Source organism: Mastigoproctus giganteus, chromosome 11 (assembly GCF_048544385.1).
Source record: "Mastigoproctus giganteus isolate SK-2022 chromosome 11, ASM4854438v1, whole genome shotgun sequence".
In the NCBI taxonomy this organism is placed as follows: domain Eukaryota; kingdom Metazoa; phylum Arthropoda; class Arachnida; order Uropygi; family Thelyphonidae; genus Mastigoproctus; species Mastigoproctus giganteus.
In genome coordinates this window covers 142,861,628-142,888,982 of record NC_143585.1, presented here as the reverse complement: position 1 = coordinate 142,888,982, position 27,355 = coordinate 142,861,628, and the positions used below count along the sequence as shown (strand labels likewise).

Sequence of the window (27,355 nt, the reverse complement as noted above, 5' to 3'; positions counted from 1 at the left end):
GTATAAATTCAAATTGAGGAAAGACAGATGTAGGATAGATGTGTGGAAATTTGCCTTTAGCCAGTGGGTAGTTGGTTGGTGGAACAGACTTCCATCCCTTGTGGTGGAAGTTGATAGCCTAAATGAATTTAAGGCTCAGCTGGACAGGTATTTCGAACGAACAGAGGGGTGAAGTGGAAGTGTTTTTTTTTTTTTTTTGGCTGATGCTGCATAAGCTTGCTTTCTTGCATCATATTCCTCTACTAATGCTAATATAAAGTTAAAATATCAATGATGAAAACTAGAACAATGGCTTTTAAGGGGAAAAATACTGTGAGAACAAAAATAGTTATAGACAATAAAATATTAGAACAAGTAAAAACATTTCAAATATCTAGGATGTGATATAACATATGATGTCGAAGAAGATATGAACCAGAAATTGGCAAAATTTCAAAATATAGTGTGGAACAAAATGGCAATACCAACACTTTTTTATGGTTCTGAAACATGGATACCGAAAGAAAGCGACATTAATAGAATACAAGCTGCAGAAATGAAATTTTTAAGATATGTTAAAGAATGTACAAAATTAGATAAAATACCAAATGTAAATATTAGAAAGGAATTAAAGATTTACTCAATTAATGAAAAAATTATAGAACATGGACAAAGATGGAAAGGTGGATAGAATATAGACAAAGATCAAATAGTCTATTCCCTCTGTGACTGCTTATACCTAGTCTATATTTACCAACCCCACCCATTCTGTGCCTGTGACCAATTTTGGCATTGAAGTCACCCATCAACAGCATTATTTCATCTTTCTCTAATTTGCTGAGAACTTTATCTAGCAGATCATAAAACATTTCAACTTCGCCGTATTTTTGGTCAGATATAGGTGCATATATCTGCAGTGTGTTTATTTTGAAAGGTTGTCCTTGCAATTTTGGCAAAATCATTCTATTCATGATTGGCATGTAGTTTATAACGTATTTATTGAATTCTGAGCGTACAAAGGTGCCCACTCTACAGCGGTGATTGAAGTCTTGGGGGTTCACTTCTGGAGTAATATAGACTTGTGGCACATCCCCAAGTCCAGCCAATAAAGCTCGCTGATCCCAATAGGTCTAGACCCATTCTTTTAATCTATTTAACAATGTTGTCCAGCTTTCCAGTGGCATATAAGCTACTGACATTCCATGTAGTAATTATTGAATGAATTTAAATTTATTTGTGTCCAATTACACTGGTCAACAGCTAAAATGTTTCAGTAATAAAATTAGTCAATTTTGACTAATATTAATATACTAAATATGAATATAACAGTTAAAATGAATTAACAGCTCTAGTTCTGATGACACATGACATGTCACTTTCAGCACATTTTTCGTATGATTCTTTGCCTTGAGGTAAAGTTTATGTAGCAACAATGCAGCCATTAGCGTAGAATCACACTATTTTCTGTCTAGATGCATCGGTCAGTCTGAGCCAGGCATCTATCCAGGCCACATTTGTTGTTTTTGACTGAGCAAAAACTTAAAATTTAGCATGCCGTGTAAGTGTCTAAATATTTTGTTGTGGTGAAGTGACACTTGCATCACAGAAGTATGCAATTACTTCGATAATAAAAAAAAGCATACTGTTATTTAGGCTCATATAACGGACCATTACTTTTGTATGGTACCATCTCTTCAGCAGGGGGTTTCCAAGAAAAAAAAGTGGACCTTAAGCTATCTGAATAACAATCTGACTATTTGACTGATACCCTAGAGAGAAGGACTTCCCATTCCTGACACACCGGCTGAATATGTTTTAGAATCTGATGAACAGTCAGGTGATGTCAATAAAAATTACCTGAACCCTCCACATCAACAGATCCTGATTTTATTTCCAATCTTCCCTCCACAGAGCCACACAAAATTACACAAAATGAATTAGCTGATCTTATCAGCGACCTTGATTCACCAAAAAATAAGGCAGAACATTTAGGCTCAAGAGTGAAACAGTGAAATCTCCTTGAGGATAATGTTGGTGCGTCTGTATGAAACAATTTGTTAAGGCCCTGGATCAAGATGAATCAGCTTTCAAATACCTCCCTCAAGAAAAAATTTCCAAGACTTAATGAGGCCAAAATAAAGGAAGCCATGTTTAATGGCCCACACCTCGAGAATGAACACTTTGACCAGATCCTCCATGGTGATGAGAAAGTAGCCTGGAATGCTTTCAAACTTGTAGCAACAAACTTTCTGGAAAACAACAAAGCAGTTAACTATAAACAGCTTGTGAGAAACCTGTCATCATACCATAAATTAGACTGCAACATGTAATTAAAAATACACTTTCTTCACTCCCATTTGGATATTTTCCTGGACAAATGTAGCGCATTAAGCGAAGAGCATGGAGAGATTCCATCAGGGCATCTCGGCAATACGGTACAAATGACAGGATTTGCCTGTCATTAGCTGACTATTGCTGGACTGTGACAAGAGATGCCACAGATCTAGTCTACAAACAATAGGCCTTTGTCTGTTGTTTGTACCCCACGAAGTATAAAGTAACATAAAACGTGAATCAAGTGATTTCATGTATTTTTCTGATCAATTTGATTTAATATTTTGTTTTCAATAACTAAAAATGTATTAATTCTTATTATTATTAAAACTTGACAATTTTTTGTAAAGTTTTTATAATACAGCATGTTTTTCAATATAAGATATATTAAAACAGTATAGTGGATGTCCTTCGTTTATCTCATTTTAGGCCTATGTAGTGTATTTTATAGAATATAAGACATAGCAGATATTTTCAAAGCTTGAGCTAAATAATTTTTTTAATGCTGATTTTTAAACTCTGCACAATACAGAAAAAAATACTTTCATCAAAGAAACAAAAAATATTGAAAATTTGTTGACCACTGTTATTGAAGAGCATGCTCTTAATGCATGAGGACAATACATCCAATTATTACTCTCTGGGTTCATGCCATAGAAGAATCTATTTAGTGTGAACTTATTGAAACTTGTGAATTTTTCAGTTGACATCTTGTCTTTTCTCTTTCTAGAATATCTTTTCTCTTTCTAGGGCAATATTGTTGGGATATCAGAGATGTGGTGTCACACAGATATAAAGAATGCAGAACTGGAATTTGGGGAGTACAATGTGTACAGGAAGGATAGACAGAATAGGAAGGGAGAAGGGGTTATGCTATTAGTTAAGAAACACATAAAATCCAAGGAAGAGCAGCCAGTCGACATTGCTGGACAGTGCAGTGTCGAGTCAGTTTGGTGTGACATAAGCACTGGGAGATCAAAATTGAGAGTAGGAATGTGTTATATGCCTAATGACTCTGATGAGTATAATACAAAACAGTACAGGGAAATAGAATGGGCCAGTAAATCAGAGAGAGAGTCTTATAATGGCGGATTTTAATTTCCCAGATATTGACTGGAATTTGTGGGTTGGTCATTCACACACTAGCAAGGCTTTTGTGGATTTATTGGATGATTGTTTTCTACATCAGCATGTTCGGGAGGTAACTAGAGGGAGTAATACTCTTGATCTGATTATCAGTAGTGATTCTTCATGCATTAAGAATCTGCAGTTAAGGAACCACTAGGTGGCAGTGATCACAGTGTGCTAAAGTGGGATTTACTCAGAGGTAACTACCATCAGGGGTAAAGGAAAGCGTTTTTGTTTTCATAAAGGTGACTACGGAGGTCTGAGACAGTATTTAAATTCTATACGGTGGGACCAACTGATGATATTACCAACAGCAAATTCAAAATGGGAAGCATTCAAAAAAATTAAACTAGGCTTTACGTACCAATTAAGAAATATTATTCAAGGTTTAGGCTTACATGGATGTCAGACAATCTAATGAGACATGTGGCAGAGAAGAAAAATGCATGGGATACATATAAATTAATGGATGACATGGAAGCCAATGATAGATATAAGCTGGTCTGTAACCAAGTCACAAAGGAGATTATGAAAAATATTTGGCAAAGGAAGCAAAGAGTTCTTTACCTATGTAAACTCTAGAAGGAAAGGGATGAATCAGATTGTTCACTGGATACTGATGGTTCAACTGTTGATTATCCTGCTAAGGTGGTTAACAAACTAAATGAGTATTTTGCATCTATTTTCACATGAGGAGTTATTCAGGGAGGGGAATGTCAGAGGTGAATTAAACTCTGGCAGTGAGCTAGACGATTTGGTAAAAACTGAGAGTAAAGTGGAGGAGAAATTGTTGAAGATAAACATAAAAAAGGCACCCGGGGTGGATGGGATCTATCCAGTTATATTAAAGGAGGCAGCAATGGAAGTAAGCAAACCCTTAGCCATAATTATGAGAGCTTTCTTGGACTCAGGGGAGGTACCCATAGACTGGAGATGGGCAAATGTTACACCAATTCAAAAAGAAGGATCAAAGGCTGACAAAAATAATTATAGACCTGTTAGTTTAACTTCTGTTCCAGAGAAATTAAGGGAGGCACTGGTTAAAGAAGCACTGCGGGATCATCTAGACAAGACTTCAGTTATAGCTCGGACACAGCATGGTTTTTTTAAGGGGAAGTCTTGTCTGACCAATTTGATTGGATACTATGATGCAGTCATAAAAGAACTGGATGCAGGGAATAACTTTGATATTATATACTTGGATCTTAGAAAGGCTTTTGATACTGTTGCACACAGAAGACTGCTGCATAAATTGGAGCAGTGTGGCATTGTAGGCAAACTGCTGCTATGGGTAAAGGGATGGTTGAGTGGGAGAAGAAGACAGAGAGTGGTAATCAATGGACTCTGCTCTTCGTGGAGTAATGTTATTAGTGGAGTCCCTCAGGGTTCAGTGTTGGGTCAATTGTTGTTTTCTGTATTTATAAATAATATTGATGATGGTTTATCAGGCTTAATGTCCTAGTTTGCAGATGATATGAAGGTTGGCAGGGTTGTTAAGGGCTCTAATGACAGTATGGTGCTGCAACAGGATCTAGAAAAGTTGAATGGATGGGCTAAGAGGTGGCAACTGAAGTTTAACATTGATAAATGTAAGGTACTGCATAAGGGAAGCAGTAATCCCAGAGTAACGTATCAACTGTGTGGTACTACACAGTGGTAGAGAGTGAAAAGGACCTGGGGGTAATTGTGCAGGCAGATATGAAGTTTTCTGAGCAATGCAGATGGTCTGCAAGTGTAGCTCATGTCAATGATATACAGGAATTTTTCTAGCAGGAATAAGGAGGTGATTATCCCCTTGTATAAAGGGGATAATAAAGGGTCAGGCCACACCTTTAGTATATACAGATCTGGAGACCTCATTTTAAGGAGGTAGATCTGTTGGAATGAGTACAGAGAAGGGCAACAAGATTAGTGAATGGAACAAAGGTTTGCTCTTACGAAGAAAGACTTAAGTTTTGCAGATTAGTGTCTGGAGACTAGGCACCTGCGAGATAATCTTTTTGAGGTGTATAAAGCCTTGAATGGTTTGAGCATGCTCAATGCTGACAGGATTCTTCCTCTTTCTCGGCATAATCACCTGAGAGGGCATAAATTCAAATTGAGGAAAGACAAATATAGGATAGATCTGTGGAAGTTTGCCTTTAGCCAGTGGGTAGTTGATTGGTGAAACGGACTTGCATCGTTTGTTGTGGAAGTTGATAGCCTAAATAAATTTAAGGCTGAGTTAGACAGGTATCTGGAACAAAAGGAGGGGTGAAATGGGAGTAGGTTGGTTTTTTTTTTTTGGCTGATGCATAAGCTTGCTTCCTTGCATCGTATGCCTCTACTAATGCTAATACACAGGAAGGCAATAGATTATAAATTCAGGTAAAGGCAAAACATGCTTTCACCCAAAGGGTGGTTGTCATAACATAAGCTTGCACCTAATGTGGCAGAAATGGGAAGCACGTAAATTTAAATGTGTGGCTAGATAAAACATGTAAAAGAAATGGAAGAGTGAATGGATTAGATTTAGCAGTGGTCTGTTTCTTAGTATTTAAAAAAGTTATTTTAATAACTTTTTAAATAAACCAATAGACTGGTGCTACAGGTAACACTAGGCTATTCATTATCAAGAACTGACTGACTGACTGATACTAACATTAATGACCACACAAATTACAGCAGAATCACAGGAAGCCCTTAGTATGCTGCTAAATAAACTCTTGAGTTTTTTCATATGTACACACTGAAAACCAAACTGAAATTGTGCACATAAATTAAGTAAATTGGTTTAATTTATGTAGCTGATTTATTTAATTTAATTAAATAAATTAAATTTTATTATTTAATTTATATAGCTGATGCAAATAAGCACATATATATGCTCATCATTCTGATATGCACATATGGGTAGTTTTAACCTTCCATCACTTGCACCCTCAATTTAACAAACATGAGAACGTGGCATCTGTTCACAAACCCCTTTTTGTTTTAATTATAAAAAATTTATTTTCAGCTATTTTACTAAATTTTAAACAGTGATTAATTATAATCTGTTAAACTCAATTAAAAAATATCAAACAAAAATAAACAAGAGAAACCAATAATAAAAAAAGTTATGTTTTTAAAATATAGGACCACTCATTCCCCCTGGACTGAAACATAAACACTCACATGGCCTCTGGAAGATGCAATGTGAACATGTGTATTTTTGTCAGCTCTTCACATTTAGTATGAAACCAAAGTGTGGTATGGAAAAATTAGACATCTGTTGCTGGTGTCTCACAGATGCCATACGGAATGGAAGTTTCCTAGAAGAGAGAAAGATGCTTTTACTCACGTAGCACCTGTTAAACACTAAAAAAAATTTAATATCTTGTAATTCATAGTACTTTGAAATGAAAGCAGAAAATACCTTTTAACATGTTTCTGCATCTGATGCATATAAACATTAAATGGTACTACAATTATTGTGCCATGATGCATATAGGCAGTCAACATATGATTGGTATAAAAATAAAGGCACATGAAATTAACTGCTCTTGATTCTATCAGCACACTGATGTTGGCAATCTTGGCCAATTAGCAGCAATGCTTTGTTTCTGTTTAAAGCTTGGTGCCTTTTTTTTTTTGTTTTGTTTGTCTTGAGGTTAATGTAAATGGAATAAACTTTTAAAAAATTTTTTGAGTTTTCTTCCGATATACAGCTCAGCCAAAAATTGTTTGTTTTTAGCTATGAATTTAACCATTAATTTTCAAATTTTCAGGATTACAGAACATTGTTATTTCTCAACATTTCAAAAATTACACATTTAATGCACTCTCTCAAATACATGACAGCAAACATGATCACCAGTTAGAGAATACTGGTGGGCAAAGGTACATAGAAGGATTTGATTTAATTTATAAATTTAAAAAAAATCACAAAACAAACATTTTAAAAAAGTGGAGTCTGTCACATGCCATACTAGCAGCTGAACCTTAAACAGACAAATCAGACCATGCACCTCTCAGTTTAATTGTGCATACCAAGCACATCTAGATTACATTTCATAGTCCAATGGCACAGAAACACAGATGAGTGAATCACTGCTACATGTGACTGGCAGACAAGAACAGAACAGAAATGGATTAATCACATTTGCAGGTAGCAAAGTTATTTCTCCTAAATATCCACCCAAATATAATATCCCAGCTGTGGAGACAGAAATTCCAAAACAAGTGAACAAAGTCAATCAAGGATCACAACAGCAGTAGAAACCTCAGCAGTAATATCTGGTCCAAACTGTAAACAACAAAATGGAGAAATGACGCTAAGAAACTCTAAAGTTTTTAACAGCCTCATAATGGAATTTCTGGAGGAAAAAAGAATGTATCATTTTATTACCTCTCGCACATTACAGAACAGAACCTGTTTCAGCTGATTCCATGTATATGTTGAGAACCCAAGCAATGCACCAAATGTAAAGTTGATGGATCGGTTCAGATTGAGATCTAATCTACAGATCGATTCTCAAAATATCATCACCTGTAGGAGAGAAACTGAAACCCGACCCATACTTGTACTTGTTAACAGGAGAGACTGCTTCTACAGGGATGGGATACACTTAAAGAGAAAGGGTGCAAGAATGTTTGCTGATGCTATCGAGGCAGTGTTAGGTGGATCGGAAAACTGCTAGATTGGGGGGATACAGGGACTAATAAATTAACAGTAGCCACTGGCAGAGGTGAAAGTGATTCTTGCACTGCTTCTATTGGAATGAGCAGCAGCCTGGAAAATAAGATGCAGGATATTTCAGAGACTGCTGGGAATCATTGGGGTACAAGTAAACACATGGATTGTGTTAGTGTAGCTAAGAAAAAGAACAGGTGCATGTATACTTGCGTGTACACCAATGCTAGGAGTTTAGTAAATAAATTTGATGAATTTGAGGTATTGCTCAAAACATCAAAGGCAGATATTGTTGGGATTTCAGAGACGTGGTGTCACACAGATATAAGGAATGTAACTGGAATTTGAGGAGTACAATGTCTACAGAAAGGATAGACAGGATAGGAGGGGGGTGGGGGTTATGCTATTAGTTAAGAAATACATAAAATCCAAGGAAGTGAAGCCAGTCGACATACTGGCAGTCCCCTACTCTTAATATCGTTAGTGCCAACATGTACATCAATATGAACTTTTGTGCCCTTAAAAGATGATATCTGCTCTACAACTTCAACCTTTGCCCCTGGCAGACATAGCCTGGTTCTATTCCACCTATCAAAGTTCCATAAACCCCAATGACAGTATTTAGATATGTCAACTAATCATTCTATTTACAATTCCAAATAAAAAAATTACAAAAATCTCACATTATAAAGGATAACAGTTTCAATACATAACACAAACACATGCCTCAAGAATTATGTATCGAAATAAGCTCAATGGTATAACGTACCCTACAGCCATAATGTGAATATGTATATATAAAATATTGTAGGTAGAACATGTTAACGAGTTTTATGTATAAAATTAAAAGTAATGAATATACAGTATACCCTGGGGGCGATATATGTTGTGAAAGAAGGTGGGGGGAATGAACCGGAAAATAAAATGATAAGATTTGCACAGATTGAAAAAATACCAAAAATTTTTTTTAAAAAACGACCAAGGTGGAGATATATATATATATATATAGAGAGAGAGAGAGAGAGAGAGAGAGAGACAGAACTGGATCTAACAGGCAGAAAATTGAGTAGGGGTGTCACAAAATAAAATAAATTACATAAGGGTACCATTATTAAAAAAAAAAAAAAGGGTTGAAAACCACTGAACTACTATAATAAATAAAATATTTATTTCTTGCTTCATGTGATAATGAAAAACCATGATTACTACTGGTTGGGGAAGAGAAGCGGGGGATGCCATCGAAATCTGAAAAGCTGCTTAATGGTGAACTATAAAAAAATTGGAAAACACTGATTTATACAATGGCATAATCACATCCTTATCCCTGCTAGCAAAATTCCTGTATATCATTGACAAAACCCCATTAAGAACCCCAGGAGCTCACATCTGGTGAGTATGAGCTTGACAAAACCAGAATCCTGAGCTGGATATCATCTTTCTTGGTGATTCCTTTCTACTTGTGACTCTCTCTCTCTCTCTCTCTATCAGGGTAACTTTGGAATTTCTTTTGGCTAGTGCAGCATAAGCCTCAGGCTTTCTTGCACCACATAGCTAATAATAATAATAAGCTCTACGTGGCAACCGAGAAGCAACTCCAGCAACTACTCCGGATCACCGAATAATTCAGCAAGGACATGAGGATGGAATTTGGTCTAGACAAATGCAAGGCCCACACACTGTACTTAGGGAAAATTAGTCGGCTGAAACTACTAGCTGCTGACTGGTAAAGAGATCGAAGCTGTGACAGAAGGAGAGACCTGCAAATACCTAGGGATGGTGCAGGCTCAGCAGTTAGAGCACAATGAAATCAAGAAGTGCCTGGCCGAAAAATATCATTAGAGACTCAGAAGCCTACTGAAACAAAATTGAATGGAGGGAACACAGTTAAAGCCATAAACACCTATGCAGCTCCAGTACTAATATACTCCTTTGAGGTCATAGATTGGACTAACACCAAGCTAGAGGATATCATGTGAAAGACAAGGACAATGATGACCAAGAGCCACCAACACCACCCAAAGTCTGCAGTGGAGGGACTAACAATAGCTCAGAAAGAGGGAGCAAGGGGCCTGATACAGCAACAGAAAACAGCAATAGTTAACCTGAAAGATTACGTCAAGAACAACACAGCACCACTCCACCAGGCCATAAGGAAGATAGATAAGTGGTATACACTACTCAACCTAAGCGAGGAGCCCCCTCCCACCCAGAAGGCACAAGAAACGAAGCTAGAAAGATGGGCAAAGAAGATGCTCCATGGCAGACACTACAATGACCTCCATCAAGATCACATCGATAACATTACTTCCAATGCATGGCTCACAAGCAGGATGCTCTTTCCCGAGACTGAAGGATTCATGCTGGCCATCCAAGACCAGGTAATCAACACCAGAAACTATAGAAAATACATCGCAAAGGAGCCCGGAATTGTCAGATGACACATGTCGACGATGCCACCTGGTCTCAGAAATGATCCAACACATCACCGCGGGCTGCAAGGTGATCACCCAGACTGAGTACACTCATAGACACGACCAAGTAGCCAGGATAATATATCAGAAGCTAGCGAGGAAATAGCAGCTGACCAAAATAAGTGTACCATACTACAATTTCCAACCTCAGGCAGTACTAGAAACCCCAACCCACAAGCTGTACTGGGACTATTATTATTATTATTATTAATAGCCATATAGTGCAAGGAAGCCTAAGGCTTATGCTGCACCAGCCAAAAAAAAAAAAAAAAAAAAAAAATTTCTGAATTACCCTGAGAGAGAGAGAGAGAATGAAAGTCAGAAGTAAAAGGGAAGGGAATCACCAAGAAAGAGAAGAATGATGATATCCAGCTCAGGACCCTGGGTGTGCCAAGCCCATACTCACCAGAGCAGACCGGACATAACCCTTGTTAACAAGATGGAAAAGGCTACCTACCTGATTGACATAGCGGTGCCCAACACTAGCTTTTTTTTTTTTTTTTTTGGTTTTTAGGAGCATTAGCAACTAAGGCCATATTGCTCCGGGATATGCGGTGGTCATTCCCTGACCTTTCCGCATCCTCCGTATTTGGTGGTGACGGGCTCGAACCCCGGTCTAATCAAGAAGCGTGTGCTACGCACTGCTGCTCCTTCCCACCTGGCTATGGAGGCGCCTCCAACACTAGCAATGTCCAGAAAACCCATGAGGAAAAAAATTAGGAAGTACACGAACCTGTGATGTGGCATATGCAAGAAGTAACGACCATCCTGATCATCATGTCGACCACCAGTATGGTGCCAAAGACCCTACATAGCAGCCTAGCAGCAATAGGTCTCCTAAGAGAATGCCTACAAGGAACTCCAGAAAGTCGCAATCCTGAACACCTGTAGGATAGTCAGAGTTCCTCAACCAGCAGTAACACCAGACATTACAACCACCCTGCGTACTTGGTAGCAGTACCTGGTCACGGAGTGGAATCCCCAATCAGGGAGAAATAATATAAGGGCAACAATAATAGTAACTGTCCTGGCAGCCTGTGTGCCTGCTCAGAGAACTTCATATCTGACTGTACAATTGCCCTTCAGGTCTTTAGTTAGTATGATAATCTGGAATTACTGCAAATTTAACATGAAATTTAACATTTGTCAATGTTAAATTTCAAATGCCATTTCTTAGCCCATTGGCCTAATTTTTCTAGATCTTGTTGCAGTAGCTTACCTAGATTAGTGTCATTAACCACCTTGCCAATCTTTGTATCATCTGCAAACTTGGACATTAAGCCTGATATGCCTACATCAATATATTACTAATATATATAAAAAAACAACAGTGGACCCAGCACCAAAAACCCTGGGAGACTCCACTAATAACATTAGTCCACGAAGAGCAGTGTCCACTGATTACCACTCTCTGTCTTCTCCCACTCAACCATCCATTTATCTATAGCAGCAACTTGCCCTTAATGCCATACTGCTCCAATTTGTACAGTAGTCTTCCATGTGTAACAGTATCAAAAGCTTTCCTGAAATCCAAATATATGATATCAAAATTATTTTTTGCATCCAGTTCCTTTGGAAAGAAGAGTGTGAATGAGGATTACAGGTGTAACAAATTGTGTAGCTCTCCAACTCCCCTCCCCCTGGACTGGCTAGTGGACCAATTATGCCCCCATGCCTATCCAAGTTGTTTGCTGTTTGGTTTTTAGGAGCATTAGCAACTAAGGCCATATTGCTCCAGGGATATGCAGTGGTCATCCCCTGACCTTTCCACATCTTCTGTATTTGGTGGTCACAGGCTCGAACCGCAGTCTTCTAATCAAGAAGCTTGTGCTACACACTGCTGCTTCTGCCCACCTGGCTACAGAGGTACCACCTATCCAACAGATACCATGCAGGCACTGGTCAGTCAGTAGGGCTTGATTCTTGGCCAGTGTGACTTTGGGCACCAAACAGGCACTACAACACAGGGATCTCTTTCCCTATGATCTTTCATTCCTACCATCTGGGGTGGTTGCTCCCTCACTTACCCAACCCCCCACCTGAGTGGCACCCTCTCCCTTTTGCCCAATTTCACTTTTTTTTTACTGGCCTCTCCCTAACTGTAGCCTTGGCTACCTCAGGGTTTGTTCTGCCAGTGCTTCATACTCTCTACTGCCAGGCCCACATGCCACAGGATGGTAAACTAGAGGTTTCAGTGTGAAAACGCAAGCCCCTAGGCTAAGAGGCTGGATGAACAGCACAACCAACATAACATACACAAATCTGGCCTTTACAGAGTTTCTATTCATGACATTGCTTGACACAAAATTGGAGGAAACTCTCGGAGCCGCATTACAAGTAATATTGTACACTATATCTAATCAAATTGGTCAAACCAGCCTTCCCCTCAACAAACCCATGCTGTGTCTGAACCATAACTGCAAGCTTGTCAAGATGATCCTGCAATGCTTCTTTAACCAGTGACTCCATTATTTTTCCCGGAACAGAAGTTAAACTAAAAGGTCTGTAATTACTCGTGTCAAAGATATATATAAGGTCTTTAACTGAACTTATACCACTATTATTTTGAAAACTTTTCAAAGTAAAAGTTCAATACCATGGATATTTAGTTGAAAATATAATAAAGTTTTTGATATATTTTAAAATATCTCTTTTACAGTTTTCGCTTAACTGATGGCTAAAATCACATTTGGGTTGCTAGCGTCAAACAGCAAGGAGATCTCAAAGTATGTCGAGCCGCAAAGGCCAAGAACTGACCATCAGACGTCATAGCTTTTAAAGTGAATCACATCAAGCTGGCTGAAAGTAGAAAACTGTTAATGGCAGATAAGATGAAATAGATAAGAGCTTGTACTTGTGCATCAGGTAACACATGTGGCCCAAATATGCTAATCCCACAGGAGATAGTAATTGTTGTGACACTATTGTAAGGGAAAACAGGAAATATACTGTGTAAAAACGATAACTGGAATAGGACCAGGATATGTCTTCCAGGGACAAAGGTAGATGATACTATAGAGCTGATATCTTTTAAAAGCATGAAGGGCAATATTGTTGCCCACATTAGCAATAACAATATTACTAGTAGATCTGAGGACTTACTTAACAACTACAGGGCAATGTTGGGGAAAAAAGTAGAGTAGCAAACTACAATTCAGCCCAGATACGACAGGAGGGAGTACACGTTGAGATGCTTGTCAATAAATCAGGCCCTGAAGAAACTGTGCAAGACTCGTTGGGTAGAATTTTTCCCAGTGTGATCTTTACTTTGTTAACAGAAGAGACTGTTTTTAAAGGGATGGGATGCACTTAAACAGAAGGGTGCAAGGATATTTGCTGATGCTACCAAAGCAGTGTTAGGCAGGTCAGAAAACTGCTATCTTGGGGGAATACACAAACTAATAGATTAACAATAGCAGCAGGCAGAGGTGAAAGTGATGTTTGCACTGCTTCTACTGGGACATACAGCAGCCTGGAAAGCAAGGTGTCAGGGAGTTCAATTCTTGCTGTGAGTTGTCATGGAAAAATTAAATATATGGGCTGTGTTAGGGTAACTAGATGTCAAAACAGGTGTACTTGTATACCTGTTTTGTACTTGCATATACACCAATACTTAAAGCACAGTAAATAAATTTGATGAATCTGGTCAAGTCATCAAATGTAGATATCGTGTGGATATCACAGATGAAGTGTTACTCAAACATAAATTAACTCGACGGGCTCACATCTATGGGCTAGGCACACCCAGGGTCCCGAGCTGGATATCATCATTCTTCTCTTTCTTGGTGATTCCTTTCTACTTTTCTCTCTAAGGTAACTCAGGAATTTTTTTTTTTTTTTTTTTTTTTTGGCTGGTGCAGCATAAGCCTCAGGCTTCCTTGCACCATATAGCTAATAATAATCAATGCAGAGTTTGAAAGTGGGGAGCACAATGTCGACAGAAAGGACAGGAGAATTGGGAGGGTATACTCTTATTTAAGAAGCATATGAAATTTAAGGCAGTGCATCCAGATGACATGGGAGGCCAGTGCAATGTAGAGGCAGTTTGGTGTGACATAAGCACTGGAAAAATGAAATTGGGAGTTGGGGTGTTTTATAGGCATAATGACTATGATAAATATAAGTGATAAGTATAAGAGAAATAGAGTGAACAAGTAATAAGAATTTTTTTATATAAAAAATTCCAAACACGAGAGGTATTAGAACCAATAGTACTTAGTACCGTGCTTGGGCTGGAGATTGAGAAGACAAAAGTAGATATTTGTTGACATTAGACTTGAACTTCTGTAGACTGTAATTTTCAGAAATATGTATGAAGGAAGGTTGTTCCAGAAAATGGCAGTTGAATGAATAAATGAGGAAGATGAAAAGTTGGACAGTAAATGGGTGTTGGCTGGTGGCAGCACGTGCTCGGACTGTTTTTTAAAAGACAGCAGGAATTATAGAAGCCAATTCAAAAGAACAGTGCCAATGGAAGTATCTGCAGAAAAGACATGCAGCAGAAACAGTACATCTATGAAACAGTGAGTGGAGAGACTGTTAGAGAATAGTCATTAATTAACCTAACTGTCCTCTTCTGAATGGAATCTAGAAGCCTGAGAGAGGTTTTGGGGACACTGCCCCAGATGCGGGAAAAATATTCCATGGTAGGGTGGATTTGCACAGAATGAACAGATATTTGGAAGAAAATTAAAGACAAGAGCGAGAGAGAAAATCAAGTTTTTTTGATGCCGAGGAAGCAATAGTTGTAATGTGTTTGTGTCAAGAGAGATTAGAAGTCAGGGTAATCCCCAAAAGAGATATATCGTTTTGTCTACAAATCAGAGTGTCACCAAAGATAAGCAAAGGAGCAGAAGAATCCTTTTTGCAAGATATAAGACAAGACTGAGTTTTAGAAGGATTGAAATCGACTAAGTTGTCTTTGTCCCACTGGAGAATTACCTGGATATCGGCATTTAAGGAATTTCTTGAAACAGTGAATTTTAACTTTCTAGATATTGACTGGAACATACGAGTTGGTCAAACACACACACTAGCCAAAGTTTTGTGGATTTCGTGAAGACTGTTTTCCACAGCAGCATGTTCGAGAGGCAACCAGAGGGAGCTACACTCTTGATCTGATTGTCAGCAACAATTTTTCGTGCATTAAGAACCAGAAGGTAAAAGAACCTCTGGATGGCAGTAATCATGGTGTGCTGATGTGGGATTTACTTAAAGATATAACTGCTGTGAAGGGTCATTTTATTTTGTAGTAAATCACAGAAGTAGGTAAAATAACATCACTTTTGTTACATCTCATTTTATGATCACCTTCACAAGGAGTTGCCCTGACATTGCACTACCTGGAATAAGCAACGCTTCGCCAGTAGAAAAGACATTTTCCTTGATGGATACCACCAGTCAAATGGTGTTTCAAAGCTTGTTGTCCTCTCCGTTGGCAGATAGGTACCCTGGTGATACAATGAGTGACAAACCAGTTATGAAATGTAACTCAGCAATATGAGAGATGCCCAGACAGTGCGTGGTGTGAAAGCCTCTGATTACAGGAAATTCACGAGACGAACAAGTTAGCTCAAAGCATCATTTATTTCATAGTAAATCACCAAAGTTGGTGAAATAGTATCATTTTTGTTACTTCTCATAATTTACGAGTTACACTTCATAACTGGGTTATCACTCATTGTATCACCAGGGTACCTACCCGCCCACCGATGAGAGGTCAACAAGCTTTGAAACAGCTTGTTGGCCTTTCATCGGTCTGGACCTGTCTGGGTCATGGTATCTGGTGAGAATAAGTAACATTAGTCTTCTTTACTGGTGTGTTGCTTATTCAAGGTATTTATCAGGCTTAATATCTAAGTTTTCAGATGATATAAAGGTTGGCAAGGTTGTTAATGACAGTATGCTACTGTCATTAACAACCATAAACATTAACTAGAAAAGTTAGGCAGATGGACTGAGAAGTGGAAACTGAAGTTTAACACTGACAAATGCAAACTACTGCATATGGGTAACAGTAACCCCAGAGCAACGTAAGCAACATACCAACTGTGTGGTACTACACTCAAGGTAGTGGGAGAATGAAAAAGACATGGGAGTAATTGTGCAATGAGATGTGATATTCTCTGAGCAGTGCAGACAGGCTGCCAGAATAGCTCATGGGGTTTTGTCAACAATATACAGGAATTTTGCTAGCTGGGATTACCCCTTTGTATAAGGCAATGGTCAGGCCACACCTTGAGTATACTGCATACAGGATTGAAGGCCTCATTTTTGGAAGGATATAGAGCTACTGGAATGAGTACAGAGAGTGGCAGCAAGATTGGTAAGGGGAACAAAGGGGTGCTCTTACCAAGAAGGGCTTCAGTTCTGCAAATTGTAGTGTCTAGAGACTAGGCACCTGTGACACAATCTGAATGATGTGTTTAAGGCTTTGAATGGTTTGGATAAGCTCAATGCTGATGGAATTCTCCCTCTTGCTCAGATTACGCACTTAAGGGATCATAAATTCAAATTGAGGAAAGACAGTTGCAGAATATCTGTGCATAAATTTGCCTTTAGCCAGCAAGTGGTTGACTGCTGGAACAAACTTCCATTTGTGATTATGGAAGTTGATAGCTTAAATAAATTCAAGGAAGTACTACACAAACTTTTAGAGGAAATGGATAGGTGAAATGGGAAGTGTTTTTTTTTTTTGGCTGATGCTGTATAAGCTTGCTATCTCACATTATATGCTACTATTAATGCTAATGGATAATATGTTTGCAAAATGAAAGGTTATGTTACAGAAGAAAAATTTGTTTGGTATAGCACATATTTTCAACAATTTTATTTACAATGCCATTAAAAAAATGGACACTGATACTGACAACATTGTTGTCAAGGTTTACTAGTATTTTCATATTCACACAACCTGTACAGAGGAGTTGCAGGAATTTTGTGGATACTGAGTATAGACTTTGAATTTGAGGTGTATAAGGCCTTGAATGGGTTGAGCACGCTGAATTCTGATAGGATCCTTCCACTTATTCAGATTACAAACCTAAGGGGACAAATTCAAATTAAGAAAAGACAGATGTAGAATAGATGTGTGAAAATTTGCCTTTAGCCAGCGGGTGGTTAATTGCTGGAACAAACTTCCATCTGTGGTTGTGGAAGTTGATAGGTTAAATAAATTTAAGGAGGAACTAGACAGGCATTTGGAGGGAATGGTGTGATTTTTTTTTTTTTTTTTTTGGCTGATGCTGCATAAGCTCATACACTTGCTTTCTTGCATCACATGCCACTACTACTACAGACAACCCCTCCCATCGCAGGACTATGTGACTATCATTATTACCAATATTGCAAGAATGCATATTATGCATTAGAAAAGAGTTCTTTTGGAGTATGTTGCCCTTTTTTTTTTTTTATTTTTGATCTGCAATCATAAATTTATTTTTTATTATAAAAATTTAATAAAGAAGGTTGTTTCACTTTTTGTTTCAGGGGAAGCTTATTTTTAAAAAAATCAGGATAACAGATTACATATTCAGGATGAAGTGGATTTGAGAACTTTTGGAATTTGCACTTGAGTGAATGAAATGCATTGAATTTCGATATCAACAAGATTGGTAGATACTTCAGCATGGAAAAATGTCAAACTACTATGTATTGAGTGTTATGCATTATATGTAGTCCTCGGTTGCACTTGACAGTAACTCCGGGGGGGGGGGCTCACTCTGGTTATGGGCTTGGCACACCCAGGGTCCCGAGCTGGATATCATCATTCTTCTCTTTCTTGGTGATTCCCTTCTACTTTTGACTCTCTCTCTCTCTCTCTCTCAGGGTAACTCGGGAACTTTTTTTTTTCCTGGTGCAGCATAAGCCTCAGGCTTCCTTGCACCATATGGCTATTAATAATAATAATGATCCAGATGTTTCCTGCATTGATGGCCTTTTTTTCTGTTGGAAGACAAACTTCCTACAGTAATCAAAAGATTTTTTTGAACACAACTTAAGTGAGTTACATCTCTGGCTGGTGCATTCAATTGTGATTATTTTCCAGTGTCGTATTGAATAAATTGAAAGAGAAAGCAACTTAGTTGTTGAATTAGTTTGAAAGCAATGAAGGGTATTCTTACTGAATGTTTGAATCAAGAATTTGTGCCTCTAAAAGTTAAGGCAGAAACTGCATGAAAACATAGGGAGAGAATAATTTGTGTGACAGTTTTCATAAAGTTGTGGTGTCTTTATAGCAACTGTACTGAATATTTGGGAAAATGGATAATGCCATTAGATGATTTCATATGTTTTTCTGGGATGACCTTGCAGGAAGGGCCTACATGGAAAGGTAGAGGCCTCAGTGCAATATCTGGTTGGTAAAGACATTCACATAGATGATACAAAATGCTATGATCAGCTAAAAAAAAACTTGAAAAAATTTGTTGAAAGTGAAATAACTAATGAAGAAGTTCAATCACCTGCTGGCTCATAAAATATGGCCTAAATATTTTGAACAATCAAGAAATACCAAACTACATTCAGAATTCTTAAGACTGGCACAATGTAAATGTTTAGACTTTCTCTTATGCAGTGCCAATGGAATAGCACCAGGACATGGATTCATTAAAATTAGAACCCATTCACGAGGCCACCTATAAAATAAACTGAAAATGATATATATACTATTTAAGTTCAGTCCCTCTCCCTATTATCAAGTAATAATATTTCATGCAGTCAACCTCCACATCGTAATATATCTACTCACTTATTCAGAGTAGTGCAACAACTGACGCATTTCGTCGTGAAAGTGTTTTTTATTCGCCATGTTGGATAGTAACAGTTTAATTAAAATTATGCACTGTATAACACAATGGTATTCTTTCACCATCCTTACATCATAAAGTAATTTTGTATTTTTTTTTTTTTAACTTAAAATGTTTGAATTAAGGAACCGCAGTGACAAGTTGTGTAAGCACTGCGTTGTCACCTTTTATCTATTCGGTAATAGCCCATGCAATTTTCCCGCTGCTCGGCAGGTAATCCGACGACTACCTTGATACATCTATTGAAAAAAAAAAACCGTTCTTTTTATAATCTTCAATGGTCTCTGACTGGGGCAGTTGACAGCTAAAAGAGAAAATACAGATTATTTTGGATGCATAGGCAAACCTTAAACCTGAAATGCCTACACAATAAAGGGAAGGGTGGGCGTGGTGAACGAGTTGTGGGTGACGGGTCGCATTAGCCATTTATGAAATTTTTAAATAATTTCCGCAAATCGACACAGCCCTCTCCAATCCAGATACGATCACTCGAAGAGTTGATATAGATTATCATAAGAAATCGTTGTATCGCAAATATACTGATAGTAATAAACACCTTAAAATACATCATACTATTTATCTTACCTTTGGTAACTTATTTTCTGTGAAATGTAACTGGTTTGTTTAAGAACTGAGTCATGTGCACATTTTTTTTTTTCATTATTTTATTTTATTTGTCAAAGGAAACGAACAAGTTAGCACATAATTGTTCCACAAGGTTGAACAGGTAAAAACAAATAATCAAACTTGTCCATGCTCTTGAGACTAATCATAAAAAATTAACGTTCTGATTATGGATTATGCAACTTGATTACAGAACATTCAAATTGATTAATATCATTCATATTTTCCATCCTCTCTTTATGCTACACACGCATTTTAAAGTATAGCTTCCAAAAACTGTCACCCACGTTCTACTTACCACAGAGTAGTAACGACACCTTTTGGATAAATTAGGCGATATCATAAAATGGCGTTAGGGAACGATTCTCAGGAATATGAGAAAAGCAAAAGACCGTCAGGTAAATAATTTAAAAAGGACCAGACCAAGACACGATTAAATTGCTATTATCTCTAAACTTTCCACGATACATTTAGTGTCAAATACGTAGTTAAGAAATCGTTTTTCATTTTTTTTCTTTTTTACTTAGCAAGATTTGCAGCGTTTTTCAGTGACAATATCTGCAATAGCTTGCCTATTCAAATTAATTGTTTACCTGCTATAAATCATGATTCTGGATGGAAGCGAAGTGAAGGGCAACAAATCCTAAAGATAACGTGCCCACAAAGCCAAGCTAACGATTCATTTGGATTTTTTAGTTGTTTTTTTTTTTTTTTTTAGCTGAAATAAATTACTATATTTTTCACGTTAAATTTGCATTCGGTTACAGAAATAAATTAAAATACAAAGTAGGCATTAGATAAGACAGCATGAGCTTGTTGCGGGGATAGCTTTACGCATGGGCAATCGTATTATGGGGGGAGGCCCACGTTAATTTGAAAATGGGGGAAAACCCATACCTAAGAACTTGGTGCTCTATGAAAGATATCAAATTTCGGGTGGTTATTAATTAGATGATTTTTGTGTCAAATAATATAATAAACGAAAAATAAGAAAATAATATAGAAAAATAAAAATCATCCCATTCTCATCCTTACAGAATTATGAACATATACTGTTATGAAGACAGTTGATATTAAAAAAAATTAAATGAAAGTAAGGCTAGTAGATCTGAACATTAATTCCTGTACCCTGATTCACCTTACTAGTGCTGGAGGAGAGGGGTTTAGTTGGGATTTAGGGCTTTTCAATTGTGGGGACCCCAACAGCACCCACACCTCGCCAAAAGAGCTGACCTTGAATGACTGAGAGAGGCATTATTGGACTACAGAAATTATTATTATTATTAACTATATGGTGCAAGGAAGCCTGATGCTTATGCTGCACCAGCCAAAAAAAATTTCAGAATGAACCTGAGAGAGAACAAGAGTGGGAAGTAGATGCATTAGGTGGTAAAACTCCAGTTTATGGCACCCCCCCCCCCCGGTCGTTAACAACAACCGGATTTTGCTTGAATCCCTCCTGAAGTCACGTAAAAACCTAACCTTTTTTTTTTTTTTCACTAAACACACATGAAAGTCAATTAAAAACATGACCCCTGTTATAATTTTTTTTTTTTTCTTTCTAATTGCAACCATTTTTCTCAGTTCATATCTATCACGCAACCTTCTGTTTGGCACATAGAGAAACACGAGGGATACTGAAAACTGGAGTATAGCCAGGTGTTAATGCACAAAATATGTAGCTTAAATTCCTGTAAATTCACTGAGAAACTCAACTGATGAGTTCATAAAAATAACGTTGATAAAATCAAGACAGCTAGCCAATTTTCAATGGTAGTAGTAGTAGTAGTAGTAGTGGAGGCATAAGATGCAAGAAAGCAAGCTTATGTAGAATCAGACAAAAAAAAAAAAAACATTTCACGCATCCATTCCCTCTAAAAGTTTGTCCACTTACTCCTTGAATTTATTTTAGCTATCAACTTCCACAACGACAGATGGAAGTTTGTTCCAACAGTCAACTACCCACTGGCTAATGGCAAATTTCTGCACATCTTTCCTCAATTTGAATTTATGACCCCTCAGGTGCAGAATCTGAGCAAGAGGAAGAAACCCATCAAAATTCAGCCTGCCCAGTGCATTCAAGGCCTTATACACCTCAATCAGTTCACCTCGCAGGTGCCCAGATGCTGCAATTTGCAGAACTTAAGCCTTTCTTGGTAAGAAGACCCCTTCGTTCCCCCTCGCCAATCACTGTACTCACTCAAGCAACTCTACAACCTTCCTAAAATGAAGCCACCAAACCTATACGCAGTACTCAGATCATTGCCTTATTGAAAAAGGGATAATCACTACATTACAAACCATTACAAAGGTATTTACCTCCTTTTCCCTACTACCAAAATTTCACTGACAATATCTCATTACCTGCTCTGGCAGCCTGTCTGCACTGCTCAGAAAACTTCATATCTGATTGCACAATTACTCCCAGGTCTTTTTCATTTTCTACCACCGTAAGTGTAGCACCACACAGTTGGCACGTTTCTCTGGGGTTACTTCTACCCATATCCAGTACTTTGCATTTGTCAATGTTAAACTTCAGTTGCCACTTCTCAGCCCACCTGCGCTCCTTTTCTAGATCCTGTTGCAGTAGCACACTGTCATTATTGTCATTAACAACCCTGCCAACTTTTGTATCATCTGCAAACTTGGACATTAAGCCTATATACCTTCATCAATATCATTGATAAATACACAAACCAGTGTGCCCAACACTGAACTCTGAGAGACTGTACTAATAACATAATCCATGAAGAGCAGCATCCATTGATTACCACTCTCTGTCTTCTCCCACTCAACCACCCTCTTTTATCCATTGTAGCAACTTACCCTTAATGCTATACTGCTCCAATTTGTACAGTAGTCTTGCATGCGCAACAGTGTCAAAAGCTTTCCTGAAATCCAAGTATATGATATCAGAATTATTTTTTGCATCCAGTTCCTTTGTATCCACATCGTAGTATCCAATCAAATTTGTGCGACAAGATTTCCAAGATTTGTGAAACAAACCCTTAACAAACCCATGCTAAGTCTGAATTACTAGTGCAGTCTTGTCTAGATGATCCTGCAATACATCTTTAACCAGTGATTCCCTGGAACGGAAGTCAAGCTAACTGGCCTGTAATTACTAGTGTCACCCTTAGATTCCCCTTTGTGAATTTGCACATCTCCAGTCCGTGGGGACTTTCCTTGAGTCCAAGGATACTCTCATAATTATGGCTAAGGATTTGATTACTTCCTTTGCTGCCTCCTTTAATATAACTGGATAGATCCCATCCATGCCACGTGCCTTTCTTATGTTTAACTTCAACAATTTCTCCTCCACTTTGCTCTCAAGTATTACAAAATCATTAAGTACCCTCTTACAGTTTGATAAACTTCCAGCATTTTCCTCTGTTAATAACTCCTCGTGTGAATGTAGATGCAAAATACTCATTCAGATCATCAGCTATCTGAGCAGGATCATCAACATTCGAACCATCGATATCAAGTGGACCAATCTGATTCATCCCTTCATTCTAGAGTTTATATAAGTAAAGAAATCCTTGCTGTTTTTCTTAGCATCCTTCGTCAAAGATTTCTTGTAATCTGCATTCTATTTTCTTATCTCCTTTATGACTTGATTACAGACTAACTGATATCTGCCATAGGCTACTGTGCTGCCTGGTAATTTATATGCATCTGATGCATTTTTTCTTTTCTGCCACCAGTCCCATTAGTTCATCTGATTTAGGCCTAAACCTTAAACCGTATTTCTTAATTGGTATGAAAAGCCTAGGAGCTACCACGATTAGTTCCTTGAATGCTTCCCACTTAGAATTTTCTGTTGATAACATCACCAGTTTGTCCCACTGTACAGAATTTAAAAACTGTCTGTGACCATTGTAGTCACCTTTACGGAAGCAAAAACCCTTCCCTTTACCTCTGATGGTAAATATATCTTTAAGTAAATCCCACATCAGCCACCTTGTGGTTCCTTTATCTGCAAATTCTTAATGCACGAATAATCACTGCTGATAACCAGATAAAGAATATTACACTCTCTGGTACAGCAGTCTTTTATATAGAACAGTGTCAAAAGCTCTTTTGGAAATCTAAATGATCTTAAAATTATTCTAGCACCCACTTTCTCTGTTACTGCAGCATATTATCCAATCAGATTTGTCAGACAGGTTTGTCCGTTAACAGATCTATGATGTGACTGCATTACTTCTTTAACAGTGATCCCATAAATTTTCCTACAACAGGAGTAAAACCAATGGGTCTGTAATTACTCATTCATTTAACCCATTGATTCCCACCTTGTGAATTAGGGATACGTTTCCAGTCCATCGGAGACCTCCCTGAATGCAAGGATGTCTCATAATTATGGCTATAGGTTTGCTTACGCTTACCTTCTTTTGCTACATCCCTTAATATAATTGAATAGATCCCTTCTGCCACAGGTGTCCTTTTTATATTTAGCTTCAAAAATTTCCCTTCCAATTTCCCCTTGGTTATCACATAATCATTTAGCTTTCTGTTAGAATTTGATATACTTCTGACATCTCAATCCCTAAAATTGCAAAATATCTATTTAGTTTGTTAGCAACCTGAGCAGGATCAACAGCAGTTAAATCGTTCATATCTAGCAGACCAGTGTGATCCATTCCTTCTATTGCCTTTCTAATTTCTTAGATAAAAACAAAAAAAAAAAAAAAAAAAAAAAACAGCCAACCTATGTAATCAGAACCTTGGACCTAAGCCACAAGTTACAATACTACAAGAAAGAATATGATATTCTTTCTGAAAACATTGATAAGAAAAGCTCTACAATTATTAAGTCATAACTTACTAAATTCCTTTAAAAATAACCTAACAAACATAACAATTATAACTTTTTATTGAACACAATATAGCATCGTAATTAAGTAAGAAACAGCAAATGTTTTTAAAAAGAAACTTCTCCGTTTCCAAGAGCTCAGAATTCTTGGTCTGTCATGATGAGCAGGAATCAGCAGGAGGTGAACATCATATACCGAGATAGGCAAGCCTCTGACCTATTGTTGAAGGCATTTCTATACATATTTATGCACACACCTGTTTTGTACACCATTTCCATCGATGTAACAACTCAACCCCCAGTGGGCAGATTTTCATGAAATTTTATATTTGGACTTACTAAAAACATTTGTCAAGTCAAATGTAGGTCCAAATATAAAATTTCATTCTTCTCTGTACTCGTTCTAACCTTCTCTGTACTCATTCCATCAGCTCCACATGCTTCTTAAAATGAGGCCTCCAGACCTGTATACAGTACTCAAGGTATGGCCTGACCATTGCCTTATACAAGGGGATAATCACCTCCTTATCCCTGCAAAAAAAGTCCTGTATATCATTGACAAGACACCATGAGCTACTCTTGCAGACTGTCTGCACTGCTCCAAAAACTTCATATCTGACTGCACAATTACCCCAGGTCCTTGTCATTCTCTACACTGTCAGTGTAGCACCACACAGTTGATACGTTATTCTGGGGTTACTGCTTCATATATGCAGTACTTTACATTTGCCAATGTTAAACTTCAGTTGCCACCTCTCAGCCCCCTCTGCTCCACTTTTCTAGATCCTGTTGAAGTAGCGTACTGTCATTAGTATCATTAACAACCCTGCCAACCTTCATATCATCTGCAAACTTAGACATTAAGCGTGATATACCAAGATCAATATCATTAATAAATACAAAAAACAACAATGGACCCAACACTGAACTCTGGGGACTCCACTAATAACATTAGTCAACGAAGAGCAGTCTTCTCCCACTCAAGCATTCTTTTATCCATACCAGCAATTTGCCTCCAATGCCACACTGCTCCAATTTATGCAGCAGTCTTCCATGTGCAACAGTATCATAAGCCTTTCTAAGATCCAATTATATAATATCAAAGTTATTCCCTGCATCCAGTTGCTTTGTGACCACATTATAGTATCCAATCAAATTGGACAGACAAGACTCCACCTAACAAACCCATGCTGTGTCTGAGCTATAACTGAAGTCTCATTTAGATGATCCTGCAGTGCTTCTTTAATCAGTGCCTCCATTAATTTCCCTGGAACAGAAGTTAAACTAACAGGTCTGTAATTACCCATGTCGCCCTTTGACCTCCTTTGTGAATTGGGATCACATTCACACAGCTCCAGTCCATGGGTACCTCCCTTGAGTCCAAGGAAGCTCTCATATTTATGGCTAAGGGTTTGCTTACTTCCTTTGCTTTAAAATAACTGGATAGATCCCATCCACCCCAGGTGCCTTTCTTATTTTTATATTCACAAATTTCTCCTCCACTTTGCTCTTAGTTATTACAAAATCATCTAGCTGAATGCCAGAGTTTAATACACCTCTGGCATTCCCCTCCCTGAATAACTCCTCATGTGTGACTGTAGATGCAAAATACTCATTAAGTTTTTTAACTATCTGAGCAGGATCATCAACAGTTGAGCCACCGATATCAAGTGGACCGATCTGATTCATTCCCCTTCTTCTAGAGTTTACACGAGTAAAGAACTCTGCTGTTTTTCTTTGCATCCTTTGCAAAAGATTTCTCTTAATCTGCCTTTGCCTGCCTAACCTCTTTTGTGACTTGGTTACAGACCAGCTTATATCTGTTAATTTTTATGTATCCCATGCATTTATCTTCTGTGCCACATGTATCATTAGTTCATCTGACATCCATTTAAGCCTAAACCTTGAACAATATTTCTTGGTTGCTATGAAAAGCCTAGTGGCTTCCAAGATTAATTCTTTGAATGCTTCCCATTTTGAATTTGCTGTTGGTAACATCATCAGTTGGTCCCACCGTATAAAATTTAAAAACTGTCTCAGACCACCGTAGTCACCTTTACGAAAGCAGAAACCCTTCCCTTTACCCCTGATAGTAGTTACCTCTTTGAGTAAATCCCACCTCAGCACACTGATCACTGCCACCTAGTGGTTCCTTATTCTGCAGATTCTTAATGCATGAAGAATCACTACTGATAATCAGATCAAGAGTATTACTTCCTCTAGTTACCTGCCGCACATGCTGCTGCTGCTGTAGAAAACAATTATCCAATAAATCCCCAAAAGCCTTGCTAGTGTGTGAGTGACCAACCCACAAATTCCAATCAATATATGGGAAATTAAAATCTCTCATTTTAAGACAATCTGATTTACTGGCCCACTCTATTTCTCTGTGCGGGTTTTTTTTTTTTTTTTATTGTTGTTAGTTGTTGGCGCATCAGCTTCTGTGGCCGTAATGCACCTCCCAAAGTTTTTGCATTATACTGTGATCCAAACCCGAGGTGGGATTCAAACTTGCAACCTTTGGGTTGCCAGGCGGGCA

At 37.9% G+C, this 27,355-nt stretch overlaps 2 protein-coding genes across 4 annotated transcripts in view; one reads left to right on the top strand and one right to left on the bottom strand.

The window, feature by feature from the left end:
- Positions 1-20,056, bottom strand: part of LOC150078488 (UDP-N-acetylhexosamine pyrophosphorylase-like) — a 296,675-nt gene extending 276,619 nt beyond the window's left edge. The window contains exons 1-2 of the mRNA XM_090385379.1: positions 19,959-20,056; positions 6,598-6,734 (exon numbers count right to left, since the gene is read on the bottom strand). The gene's annotated coding sequence lies outside the window, so the exon portion shown is untranslated. The remainder of the gene's footprint in view (positions 1-6,597; positions 6,735-19,958) is intronic.
- A 273-nt stretch (positions 20,057-20,329) lies between these two features.
- LOC150078487 (cell cycle control protein 50A-like) overlaps positions 20,330-27,355 on the top strand; it is a 175,220-nt gene continuing 168,194 nt past the window's right edge. For 2 of the 3 annotated variants that reach the window (XM_090385196.1, XM_090385195.1), the window contains exon 1: positions 20,330-20,395. In XM_090385196.1, coding sequence (XP_090241322.1) covers positions 20,344-20,395 — 52 coding nt within the window. In that variant the 5' untranslated portion in view covers positions 20,330-20,343. The remainder of the gene's footprint in view (positions 20,396-27,355) is intronic. The other variant, XM_090385197.1, reaches the window with a different exon arrangement.